Source organism: Balaenoptera physalus (genome assembly GCF_965194825.1).
Source record: "Balaenoptera physalus genome assembly, chromosome: 11".
Taxonomy (NCBI): Eukaryota; Metazoa; Chordata; class Mammalia; order Artiodactyla; family Balaenopteridae; genus Balaenoptera; species Balaenoptera physalus.
Genome location: NC_138896.1, coordinates 26140626 through 26154734, shown reverse-complemented (window position 1 = coordinate 26154734; position 14109 = coordinate 26140626). Strand labels below are relative to the sequence as shown.

At 35.5% G+C, this 14109-nt stretch overlaps 1 protein-coding gene across 18 annotated transcripts in view; it reads right to left on the bottom strand.

The window, feature by feature from the left end:
* The window catches only part of PKHD1 (PKHD1 ciliary IPT domain containing fibrocystin/polyductin), a 439380-nt gene that overhangs the window by 122200 nt on the left and 303071 nt on the right, over positions 1–14109 (bottom strand). For all 18 annotated transcript variants that reach the window (XM_082411613.1, XM_082411609.1, XM_082411612.1 and 15 more), the window contains 2 exons: positions 11449–11562; positions 8867–8954 (listed from right to left, as the gene is read on the bottom strand). In XM_082411613.1, coding sequence (XP_082267739.1) covers positions 8867–8954; positions 11449–11562 — 202 coding nt within the window. The remainder of the gene's footprint in view (positions 1–8866; positions 8955–11448; positions 11563–14109) is intronic.

The following is a 14109-nucleotide window of genomic DNA, read 5'->3' as shown; positions in this document are numbered from 1 at the left end:
ATAGTGCTGCAGTGAACATTGGCAAAGCTACAGTAATCAAGATGATATGGTACTGGCACAAAAACAGAAATATAGATCAATGGAACAGGATAGAAAGCCCAGAGATAAACCCACGCACCTATGGTCAACTAATCTATGACAAAGGAGGCAAGGATATACAATGGAGAAAAGACAGTCTCTTCAATAAGTGGTACTGGGAAAACTGGACAGCTACATGTAGAAGAATGAAATTAGAACACTCCCTAACACCATACACAAAAATAAACTCAAAATGGATTAAAGACCTAAATGTAAGACTGGACACTATAAAACTCTTAGAGGAAAACATAGGAAGAACACTCTGACATAAATCACAGCAAGATCTTTTTTGACTCACCTCCTAGAGCAATGGAAATAAAAAAAATAAACAAATGGGACCTAATGAAACTTAAAAGCTTTTGCACAGCAAAGGAAACTGTAAACAAGATGAAAAGACAACCCTCAGATTGTGAGAAAATATTTGCAAATGAATCAACGGACAAAGGATTAATCTCCAAAATATATAAACAGCTCATGCAGCTCAATATTAAAAAAACAAACAATCCAATCCAAAAATGGGCAGAAGACCTAAATAGACATTTCTCCAAAGAAGACATACAGATGGCCAAGAGGCACATGAAAAGCTGCTCAACATCACTAATCATTAGAGAAATGCACATCAAAACTACAATGCGGTATCACCTCACACCAGTTAGAATGGGCATCATCAGAAAATCTACAAACAGCAACTGCTGGAGAGGGTGTGGAGAAAAGGGAACCCTCTTGCACTGTTGGTGGGAATGTAAATTGATACAGCCACTAAGGAGAACAGTATGGAGGTTCCTCAAAAAACTAAAAATAGAACTACCATATGACCCAGTAATCCCACTACTGGGCATATACCTACAGAAAACCATAATTCAAAAAGACAAATATTGCAATGTTTTAACAGTTAATCTCTCTGCTTCCACCTTTGTCCTCCTAACAGTCAATTGTCCACACAGCGTAAATCAGATTCAAACATAAATTGGACCATATCCTGTTTAAAATCTTCCCAGACCAGGATAAAATCTGAAAACTTTATCATAGGATTGAAAAAGTAACCATTTAACTTCAAAGAGCACATGGTCTCCCTAAAAAGACTCACAGTAAAACATACTTAATGGATAAAAAATGAATTTCTTTTCATCTAGGTATAACCTCCTTTGACTTATCTGTAATCCAAAAATCCAACATTTTTATTCATCAGTCTCCCCAAAAGTCAACTGAAGCAAGCAACAGCAAAGAGTAATTTAATTTAGAGAGAAATTGATATAATAATATATAACAAAAGAAACTAATTTTTTTTTCAAATATCTGGCTAAGCTTACTTTGGTTGGTAGTGTAAGAAATGAGCCTAAGTTTATAAAGTTAAAGTTTATAAAGTCTAAGTTTATAGAATGAAAATTTTCCTCTGAAGATTTCACTGTAACATCCTTCATAAAATAAATACATTATATACAAATAAATTCAGATCAACAATTCTGGTAGAAAGAATTCTTGGTGAAAGTTCATAAAGGGGTCCAAGTAAAATCTGTCCCCATAACAGTATATTAGAAAGACTTACTAAACTGGCTTTTCATGGAAGAAAGATTGTAGATCAATGTTTAAAGAAACAGTTTAAATAAGGTCTGTAGTTCGGTTAATACTGTATTAATATCAACTTGCTGGATTTGATAAAGTCTATGGTTATGTAAGATACCACCAGGTAATGCCAGGTCAGGGGTACATGGGAACTCTTTACTATTTTTGCAACTTCTTGTGAGTCTTAAATTATGTTACAAATTTTTAAAAGGTTAAAAAAAGAAATTATCCATAAAATGAATACACTGTGATAATTATGTATCATTCATATAAACTCATTAAAGTACTCCTCATCAGGACTGATACTAAATAATTTTGGTTTTAATATGATTTTGTTTTTAATATTTGCAGTATGTAGAACACAAACAGTGGAATCAGACCTACTGTGGTAAAAATTCAGCCTCAGGAATTCTAGCTTTATGACCTTGGAAATTTTACTTACCTTCTCCAGCCTCAGTTTTTATATCTGTAAAATGAAGACAATAATACCTAACTTATAGCACTGAGAGATTTAAGTGAGATAATGTATATAAAATGCTTGGTAGATGCCTGACACAGAGTGAGCCCACATGATAAGAACTCAGTAAGTGGCAGCTAGTTAATTACTATCGATAGTTTTAATTAATAAAATTGAGTTTCTTTCAAAATAGCCTGTAGCTCAGATTCTGAATGAGGTTTTTAACACATTCTTATAAGAAAAATCCATTCATATGTCTTCTGCCAAATTCCAACTTGCTAACCTGATAATAATGAAAGATTCTCATTGATCCCTGTTGGAAATGCCTCCCTCACAAATCCTTTTGGGGATCAGAAAAGCACTTCAAACTCAACATGACCAAATCTGAACTCATAATCTTTTCCCACAAATTTAGTCCTCCTCTAGTGAATGGTGCCACCATCCATCTACGTAAACCAGAACCAAGAAAGCACCTCACACCCGATTCATCCAAGAGATTCTATCTCCTGTCTACATATCTGCCCACTTCTCTCCATTGCCACTTCAGTTCCTGACCACAAGTTACACTACCTCTTGCTTGCACCTCCTAAATGATATCCCTAGATCCATTTTTGACTCCTCCTATAGTCTGCATTATAGCTAGAAAGATTTTTTTTTTAAACTTCCATCACTTTTTTTTTTTTTTAATTTTTACTTATTTATTTATTTATTTATGGCTGTGTTGGGTCTTCGTTTCTGTGCGAGGGCTTTCTCTAGTTGCCGCAAGTGGGGGCCACTTTTCATCGCGGTGCATGGGCCTCTCACTATCGCGGCCTCTCTTGTTGCGGAGCACAGGCTCCAGACGCGCAGGCTCAGTAGTTGTGGCTCATGGGCCTAGCTGCTCCGCGGCATGTGGTATCTTCCCAGACCAGGGCTCGAACCCGTGTCCCCTGCATTGGCAGGCAGACTCTCAACCACTGCGCCACCAGGGAAGCCCCAGATTATTTTTTAAGATATAAAAATGTGATTTTCGGTTCTACTTCCCACCCATATTACCCCCTTAGAAACCTAATACAGCTACACAATGTTCAGAAGGCCAAACACTAAAATTCTTGACATCACCAATGAATATGGCCCTGACCCGTAACTACCCCTTGGAACCCTATCATCATGGCTTGGTCTGTTCTCTCTTTGTCAGCCATCCTGGCATTCTTTCAAGTCCCTCGTGTTCTCCATTCTTTCTCCCAGCACAGAATCACCTCTTGGGTCTCTTGTTTCTCAATCACCTGTGCTGGGTCCTCCTCTATCAACTTCTAAAAAATTAGACTGGCCCCAATCTCATTTCCAGGCTCCAGTTTTCTCCTCTACCTATTGATAGTCTTCTTATCAATAACATCATCCACTTCCAGGATGACTCCCTGCCATTGTCTCCCTGAGCCCTAAGTTATGTGTTAAATTACCTTCTTCACATCTCTACTTGGTGTCTCCAACTCAGCACATCCCTACTATCGTCCACCCTGACAAGCCTGTTCCTCTCCCAGTCTCCCCATCTCAGTGCATGCTTCCACCACCTACCACGTTGGTCAATCAAAAACCTGAAGGACTCCCCTCACCTCAACATTCAATTCATGATTAAGTCCAGACAGCATCATTTCTTCTCTCGATCTCCACTGCCTCTAGTCCTAGCCATTATGATTTTTGACCTCGACTGACCTCCTGATACCCCAAGCTTCTGCTCTTGTCTCCATGATCCATCATCTACATAGCAGCCAGAGTGATTTTCAAAACCTAAATCAGACTCCACCAATTCCCCTGCATAAAACCTTTCAGTGATTTTCCCTTTGACCTCTCACACCTAAACAAGGTACCATGTGACTTGGCATCTGTCACGTCATGCAACTCTACCTACTGCTCACTCTGGTCCAGCTAGAGTGACCACCTTTCTGTTCCCCGAGCCCCAAAGGCCACCTCAGAGACACAGCTGGATGTCCGTCCTTCACTGAGAACTCTTGTCCGTTCTCACCAAACAGGAGGATCCCTCCTACCATTCATATCTCAGCTTCAATTTCCCTTCTCCAGAAAGATCTTCCTTGTCCATTCAATATAAAAGGGTACACCTCATACCCACCCCCCAGCTATCTTGGATCATACCACCCTATTTATTTCTTTTTTTTTTTTTTTTTAACATCTTTACTGGAGTATAATTGCTTTACAATGGTGTGTTAGTTTCTGCTTTATAACAAAGTGAATCAGTTATACATATACATACATCCCCATATCTCTTCCCTCTTGTGTCTCCCTCCCTCCCACCCTCCCTATCCCACCCCTCTAGGTAGTCACAAAGCACTGAGCTGATCTCCCTGTGCTATGTGGCTGCTTCCCACTAGCTATCTGTTTTCCATTTGGTAGTGTATATATGTCCATGCCACTCTCTCACTTTGTCCCAGCTTACCCTTCCCCCTCCCCGTATCCTCAAGTCCATTCTCTAGTAGGTCTGTGTCTTTATTCCCGTCTTGCCCCTAGGTTCTTCAGGACCCTTTTTTTTTTTGATTCCACATATATGTGTTAGCATACGATATTTGATTTTCTCTTTCTGACTTACTTCACTCTGTATGACAGACTCTAGGTCCATCCACCTCACTACAAATAACTCAATTTCGTTTCTCTTTATGGCTGAGTAATATTCCATTGTATATATGTGCCACATCTTCTTTATCCATTCATCTGTCGATGGACACTTAGGTTGCTTCCATGTCTTGGCTATTGTAAATAGAGCTGCAGTGAACATTTTGGTACATGACTCTTTTTGAATTATGGTTTTCTCAGGGTATATGCCCAGTAGTGGGATTGCTGGGTCATATGCTAGTTCTATTTATAGAAGAAAGAGTATCCTTATAGTCTTAATTTACTGTTTATTCCAAGAATGCAAACTGAATTTTACTAAATGCATTTCTGTTTTGTATCAAACTGAACACGTTCTTAGTCTTTATATTTTTTGTTTAGGTAAATTATATTAATTAATTATTTCATTTTGAACCATCCTTCTTTACTTGAATAAATCACACTCTTCTTTAAAAAAATAAATTACTGGATTTCATTTGTTGCTGTTTTATTTAGGGTATGACTTGGATGTTGCCTCAGTTTTCTTTTTTTGAGTTACCTTTAGCAGCTGTTTTATAAATTACCTTATGCTTGCTTGCTAAAACAAATTGGAAAGCTTCAAATATTTTCCTATGCTATGGAATAGATTGTACAACACAATAAATGTCTGATGACTAAATTAATGGCTAGAAAAACGACATAAATTTACTTGAGCCAAATGTATTCTTGGGAATAAATTTGTGAAAACTTTATGTCTTGCTGTTATTGGTTCTTTCAGTTTTATTCTTCTTTAGCCGATTATGATCATTTATATTTCTTTTTTTTAAATTTATTCATTTATTTATTTATTTTTGGCAGTGTTGGGTCTTTGTTGTTGTGCGTGGGCTTTCTCTAGTTGTGGCGAGTGGGGGCTCCTCTTTGTTGCGGTGCATTGGCTTTTCATTGCGATGGCTTCTCTTGTTGTGGAGCATGGGTTCTAGGCATGTGGGCTTCAGTAGTTGTGGCACGTGGGCTCAGTAGTTGTGGCTCACGGGCTCTAGAGCACAGGCTCAGTAGTTGTGGTGCACAGGCTTAGTTGCTCCGTGGCATGTGGGATCTTTCTGGACCAGGGCTCGAACCCATGTCCCCTGCATTGGCAGGTGGATTCTTAACCACTGCACCACCAGGGAAGTCCCAATCATTTATATTTCTATATATAATTTTTTAATTTCAGAATGACACTATATAGATATACATATTTTTAGATTACAATTTTAATCTCTTTGATATCTATTATAGTTGAATCCCCATTTCTGAATTACATTTTGTTTTCTTTGTATGGTTAGTTATTAGAGATTAAACCAGTACCTCTAAAAAAAAATCAAGTCTATTAATTTCCTACTTTGTAATTCATCAATTTCTGCCTTTATCAGGTACGGATTGATTTCATTAGATTTGTTGGTTATTTTGTTTCTGATTTCTTACATTGACAACTTAGTTTATTTTGTACTTTCGTATTCAGCAATGAAAGCATTTAATGTGATGACACATATGGCCGTCTCTCATGCAATACTCTCATTACTGTTATTTTCCAAGTAGTCTATTGATAAAGGTTTGCTCTCCTCTTAGATACAAAAGTTATGTAGGAGAGGGTTTATCTTTTTTTTCTTCCATCTTGCAAGAGATTAAGGTTGTTGGCTAAAATTTTGTTTTAATCTCCATGTTTATTTTATTGTGATTATATTGTATCAATATATAATTTCTGTTTATTAAAATTTATTAAGGTTTTTAATTATATATATTGGAGCAAAGATATATTATACATATATACAAATTAAATTGCATTTACTATATTGGTTATATTTCTTAATATTTTCTTTATAATTTTAATCTAAAGGTTAAAAACTGAAAGAGGTAAGTAAATTTCATTACTTTCATTACTATTTTTGTTCCTGTTAATTTCCTCTCATATTTTTTACAGATTTACTTTATATATTTCTATATTATGTTATCTGGTATAAAACTTTCCTTACTACTGGGGTCTCACTGAAGACTGAAACCTTTATTAATATAAAATGTATTTATTTTGATTTTTTACTTTTCTTGTGAATAATTTTGAAGTTCTTGCTTCCATTTTATTTTTATTTTAAGGATTCATTTTGTCCAATATTTAACTAAACATTTTTCTGAACTGGTTTGTTTTCCTCTGATAAAAAAAGTTATGATTACATTTTTATTCATTACTAATTTTTTTTTCTATATAGGGTCATTTTTAACAAGCATATTTTCTTTTTATAATTGGCAGATTTATTCTTAGTTTCTTACTTTTATTGTTATTTTGTATCTTTTTTGTTGTTTTAGTTCTCTTACTATTTCATGGTCTTCTCTGTATTGCACCCTTTATTTTATAGTTTCTTTCATTCTTTTTTCTCTCTGGTGATTTGGAAGGTATATGTCCTATTTTAAATTCTGTTAGAATTAACTCATATTTACATATTTACTTCCTATGGCTCTTTATGCTCCATCTCCAGTTTCCTGTGGCTATAGTCCCCAATTTCAAACCTAGATTTTTATTTGAGAATTATAACCTGTGATGGTTAGTTTATGTGTCAACTTGGCTAGGCTATAGTAGCCAGGTATTCAATCAAACAGGAAGCTTAGTGTTGCTGTGAAGGTATTTTGCAAATGTGGTTAACATCTACAATCAGGTGACTTTAAGTGAAGGAGATGGCCCTTGATAATGTGGGTGAGACTCATCAATCAGTTGGAAGACCTTAAAAGCAAAATTGAAGTTTCCCTGAAAAAGAAGAAATTCTACTTCAAGATTACAGTATCAGATGCTGCTCAAGTCTTTGCATCCTGCCAGCCTGCCCTACAAAATTTTGAACTTATAGCTCTCCTAAGCATATGAGCTAATTCCTTGAAACATATCTCTTTATATATAATATATACTGTATATAATATATATACACACATACATATATAATCTACTATTATATATATTTTATAGAAACAGAACCCTGACTAATACATTAACTTTCAGATTTTATGTAGTTTCTTTTATAAGAGCAATTAGAATTTGTCTTATTTTAATAACCATAGTTACAGTATTATATTTAACTTATTCCAATGCTTGCCTTTGATATCTATACTTTATCTACCTTTATACAATTCCTGAATTTTATTTGTATTCTTAAATTTTAGACTCAGTTTAATCTCTTTATTATAACACATTTTTGAATTTTTTTCAGTTCTTGCAAAGCAAAAGAAATCTTTTGTTTGCTTTCACATGTGAACAGCATTTTAGCAGGGTCTATGTTTACAAGCCAAGCCTTTGCTTATAAACTTTTTTCCCCTAAACATTTATAGATTTTGCACCACTATCTTCCTACATTTGATGTTGTAGAAAATTCTAATGTTATCAAGCTTTATGTCCCTTTCTGTTTTTCTTTTACTTTTTCACTTTTTTTCTTGTATTGTGAGGATATGTATCTATCATTATTCTCAATGTTATTCAAATTAAATAGAAATAATCCCAGGTTTGTTATGTGTATTTTAGTTAAGATTTAATTATTCTTTGTGTTGTCATTATTCTGGACTCATTAAAAAGAGCAGTTATCAAAATGCGCTTTGTATTTTCTGTTCTCTATTTCTAATACCTTCTCTTTTATTATTTTTATCTCTTGATTTTGTCTTCTTCATTCATGTAGACTCCATCAATTTCTTCATGTTGCCTGCTCACTTTGATGCAGTGGTGATTTCATTCTTTACTGCCTCCAATGCATTATTAAATTCTATTACTGCAATTTAAATTCCATAAGATTCTTTATATGCTTCATCTCACTCATTTTATTTCTGTCTATCTCTTCACCAGCTATCATTTCTATTCAGACATTGTGGTCCCTCCTTATATTTCATCTATTATCTCATAGAATTCATATTTTTAAAGATTTATTGACAGCAGAAAACATGTATGATCTAAAATTTACTCCTTAAATAAATTATATCCCCCCTGCCTTGAGCTTGTTTTGTTCTTCTTCCATTATGTTACAGAGAATATTTTAAATTCCGCCTAGCCTTTTATTTTTCTATTTATTCATTCTTGAATTATGATCCTTAACCTAAAATTTAATTTCATATTGTAACAAAACCTCCAGCAGAAGCAAACCCAACCAAAAACTACATCCCTAAGTTACTCTCATTCCTTACCTCTCATTGCCTGAGGCAATGTCAGCCCCAAGATGCGTCCAGGATTTCTTAGGATAAGCACTATGAAGCTGAACTTTCCCAAACACCCCTGAAAATAAAAGGAGCAACAGTTGGATAGGAAAATCCTTCCAAGAAATTAAGGCCACATAAGCAAAACTCATTAGAGAGCTTATTGTGCAAGATACATGACATAGAAACTATATATGAAGATGTCCACCTTATCAGAAAAAGAACACTTAACATCTCACTTGGCTATGAAACATTTTTATTCTCTCAAAAGCTATAGAGAAATGAATGCTACACCACATCTAGTAATCCAAGAGCTGGGAAATAGACCACTCTAATGGTCTATTCCCAGCTAACTAGTTAGATTTCTACCAGTAAGTGACTCCAAACCATTTGCAATTCTGTTGGAAGTTAACTGGTTTTGATATTTTGGGTTATACAGTAGACTTTCCAAAGGCAAGGTAATTTTGTTTCCTGAGGAAAGAGATTTGCTGCTATTAGCTTTGTTTTCCATAGCTGGACCTCAGATATTTTTGTATTACAGATATCAAAGGATAAATCTCTAGCTCCTTTGTTCAAAATATAATTTATTTCAGACTCATAAATTAAAGTCCTACCAGGAACATGCTTGATGCAGTCCAGTTTTATTCCTTCAGGTCTTTCCTCTTACACATTTTATTGCCATTTAAAATCACATGAAGCAAAATTCCTCATATTCTAGTGGTCTAAACATGTTTTGAGCATGAACCCAAGCAGTAACAAAATTATGATCATGCACACGTAACACACGTCTATTTGTTTGTAGATAAATAACCGTATATACAAATGAATATATTCATACATGTTTGAATAAAAGTTCTAATATTTTCTTCTTGTACCCAAATGGATTGATTGTCTTCATACCCCTGGATTAGTGCACCCCCATTTTATTGCAAATCACTAATCTTGAAATCTAAAGATTTCACAAATTTTAGCAGAAAATGTATAAGGGAAGTAAAAACCAGTAAGGTACAAATAATATGCCTTGGGTTTTCATCCAATGTGAACTAAAAAAGCTCAGTTAATTAGAAGCTAACCAAGTGTTTAAGTCAACATCCATAATTTTACCATACTCTAATTCAGCAAAAATTCAGAAAATAATAAAACTAAAATAAGGATTAGTGGAAATGGAAAAAATACTCCCACTTTTAGGACATGACCTGGAATCAATCTTTCACAATAATAATATCATCATCATCATCAAAAAATTAATCACTATTAGCTAAGTAAGCTAGACAGGAGAGTAACATGGAATAATTTAGAGAAATTTCCAACTACAAAGATTTTAACAAAAACCAGTTTATTTCCTTTAATTTACCAGAAAGCAGATTTCTTGATCATTCCCAATCACCAAAGGTTAACTGTAAAATGACACCATTTCTTAATTGTTTCAAGGAGATTATAATACTTGAAGAGATTAAAATATGTTATTTACTTATGATATCACCAAATTTTAAGCATGCAGTGACAAACATTTCATTCCTTTTTCAATTTAGTATCAGAGAAATTTTGAGAAACACTTGTTTGGCAATACAGCTGGCATTGGGGATCAAGACAGGCACCCTCATATGCTCCTAACACAAAGTCTAGTTCAACATGGCACTCCCTGGAACAGAGTGGACACCACAGGCAAAAAGAGTCCATGTTCCTGCTGTGATCCATCTAGTTTGTCAACTTGAAAAAAGTAAAATATTCCTTAACCTCATATTCTTAAAAAGATAAAATAAATAGCATATATGAAAAATCATTTGAAAACAATAAAGCACTATCAAAGTATTATATGGCAATGGCTATACTTTATGAGACTAGGTTACCAAACTTCAAAACATCCTAACATGATTGTTTTTACTGAGTCACTGAAATCTCATAAAATTAGGATTACCATACAAAGAAAATTTTAAAATGCTAGAAATCTATGAAAAGCCTCTTATACCTTTCTCTTAAAAGTAAGTTATTGCGTGGCCCTTACATCATAGTTATACCAGTCCAGTCCTAGTTTCTGTGCTCTTCTGTGCTTTAAAACAGGATTTGAATTGGGAGATTGGGATTAACATGTATACACTGATGTGTATAAAATGGATGACTAATAAGAAATAAATACATAAATAAATAAACATTAAAATAAAATAAAATAAAACAGGATTTGGTATTGTGGCAGTATCAAAGGAAGAAACTGCCAACAGTAAATGTTTCTTTGTAATCTATAGATCTATCAGTTTAAAAAATATATCAATAACCACATAGTATTTAAGTTGATAACACAGACTCTTCATCCAGCCTTTGGTGTGTGACCAATCTGGATATGAATCTAAGTTCTGACAGTATAAAACTGTGTGGCTTTCTGCATATTGTTCATCATCTCTGAGTCTTAGTTTTGACATCTGTAAAATGTATACTCCTTACAGGAGAGCTGGTAAGTGAAATAATAAATTCTCTAGAAGAGTGTCTGGAATTTAGTAGGTGTTCCATGAATGGTACTTCCTTATCAGAAATACACACACATTTCATTTTTAATAAAAACTGCATTATATTCTTACCAATTGTTCCTGGGTCAATACGAATTCCGATGAAACGGTCACAAAAGACTCCCTCTGAAGCTCTAAGGAGAATCAGAAGCTTTTTTTCTTTTTCTAAGGGATTTTCTAAAGTACCTGTTTACAAGAAAAGTATATCATGTAAATTAATTTGAAATTTAAGGAGGGAGAGGGAAATTGTGATGTAATTTTGAAAATGCAAAGTAGATGCTATAAAGTAGACTAGATGGAGAAATCCAGTGTTCATAGATGAAAAAAGAAAAGGTGGAAAAATGAGATGCAGTAAACTTCTCTGAGGGAGATTGGATTACTGTTCAGCAAATATTCACTCTTCTTAGGGCAGAGTATCCTTTCCTGACCTACTAATATTGAGCCTGGACACGTGACTTGTTTGGCCCAATGAAATTCAGGTAGAAGTGACAGTAATGCCAATTCCGAGTTGATGCTTTAAGATGCTTGGCAAGTTTCACCAGATCACTTGCAATAATGTTCCCTGCCATGAAAGGAGAATTCCTTCAATAACCTCTAGGACCTGGATGAAGAGACGTACACAGCAGACCCGAATAGAACCCATGAGCTGGAACCAAGTCAAACCAAGTCTGGCATCAATATTTGTTGTTGTGAGCCACTGAGACTTGGTGATTCTTTGTTACACAACATTATTACAGCAAAACCTGATTGATACACTGTCTACGGATGGATCCCCACATTGCTCTACATGCATTTTAGCATTTAATCTTCACAACACATCTGAGAAGTAAATATGATTCTTATCTCAGTGTTAAATATTCATACAGAATGAGGCTAAGGGGTCAAGGAACTCGTCCAAATTTATCCAACTAGTAAGTAACAGTCTGAATTTGAACAATGGTCTGTTTATGTTGTGTTTTATTAAACAAGTAATAGGTTATTTTCTAAGCCTAAATTCTTTTAGCAGTAAAAGGACACAACCTTCAAGCTGTGATACTCAAATAGCAGTTGGGAATTACTTTTGACCTTAATTTGTTGATGTAAACAGCAGACTTTGGTCACCTTCACAGTATGAGAATAATTTGGGGAAGTTACTAAGATTGTGTTTCTGAGTATGGACCTAGCAAAGATTATTTTCTTCAGAAAATGTATCTTAGAGTACATAAAATATTACAAAGCATTAGATTTTTTAAGAAGCAACTAGTGAGAAGATTGTCTCCAAACTATATACTGGATCGGAGAAGTTGACAAAACACATCTGCGATCAAACATGCCTTTCCACTTAGAAATTCCTGAAAATATAACCCAAAATGAGGTTGCCAAATATGGTACAATGAAGTAAATGGAAACTTAAAATTGCCTGGTTGTGCTTTTGGCTAAGTGGTCTTTCAGGGGCATAAAATCATTTTCCCCAGTTGGCACCCCATATATACCTGGTTAGCCAAAGGCTCGGTGTGAGTTTCCAGCTTGCTGCATATCTAGCTCTATAGTTCAGCCTGCACAGCGATTGGTCTACAGGGACTGTTGAAAGTAAGACTCAGAGGGGTAAGTAAATTTCCCTGGAGTCACACAGTAGGCCAAGGGGCATGCAAGGATTGGACCCCACAGCGTGTGCTTTCCCGATAAAACGCTAAGGTACACAGTGGCTACACGTAGGTAACGCCAATCCTCAGCTGAGTGACTAACATATCCTCTTAGCCAAAACAAAGATGTGTGACAGCAGAAAGAAGGGATGTGGGGAGGAGCAGCATGTTGAGAAAGTGGGCGTGGTAAAGCTCTTGTCTGGCCAGTAAGCCGTTTTCCAACTGTGGTTTCATTTATTTCACGGAGCGTAGTTTAGATTCTTGGGGGAAAATGGTCTAGCACTAAACAGATACCAGAGAGAAAAAAAGCAGGACAGTTTTTGCCCTAGAGAAATGTACGCAGAGTCCCACGAAAAGAGTTCAGTGTTCCTCTAAAATCAGAGATTAAATCAATTATGCAACCCAAAACGGCAGCACATGTGGAGCTTTCACAGAAAGTCTGGGCAAAATTAGTCAGCCTGCCGTGATCTTTTGGTATCTGAAATGACCAGAGTTTGTATTCTTTTTTGTGATGTGGGGGAAGGGAAAAATGGAGAATAGGGACGGAGCAGAAAGAAGGCAAGAGTGACCTAAGAGAAGGAAATAGATACTATTTTAACATGAAAATGCAGTGCTTCTCAAATGTGTGAAAGCTGGTAAATGGAAAGCCTTAAAGTCCGAACTCCTCATTTTATTCTCAAATATAGCACTCGAAAGGTGAGGTGCTCTCACCAGCTTGGGCTTTGTCCCTAAATGAGAGGAGCCACCGCTAAGAGAAGGCTCATGGGATCATGCAGTTCTTCTCTGATTTTCCTTTTTAAAGCTGCTTCAAGCTGCTCTAAACTGTAACAAAAGGCACTTTCAACCTGGATGAATGCAGATACTCATAATGGAGGGGAAATCCTTGTCGTCATGCTGCTGAGACATGCCAGGTGTTTTTGCATATATGATTTCATTTAATTCTCACAACCTGTGAAGGATATTGTTGAGGCTCTCACAAGGAAACGGAGACAGAGAGAGGTTAAAGAACCTGTCAGAAATTACACAGCTAAAAAGTGGGGAAGCTGGGCTTAGACTTAAAAGCCCCATCCGAGGACACATGGACGTAGCGGAACAGGAAAGAAGTAAACGG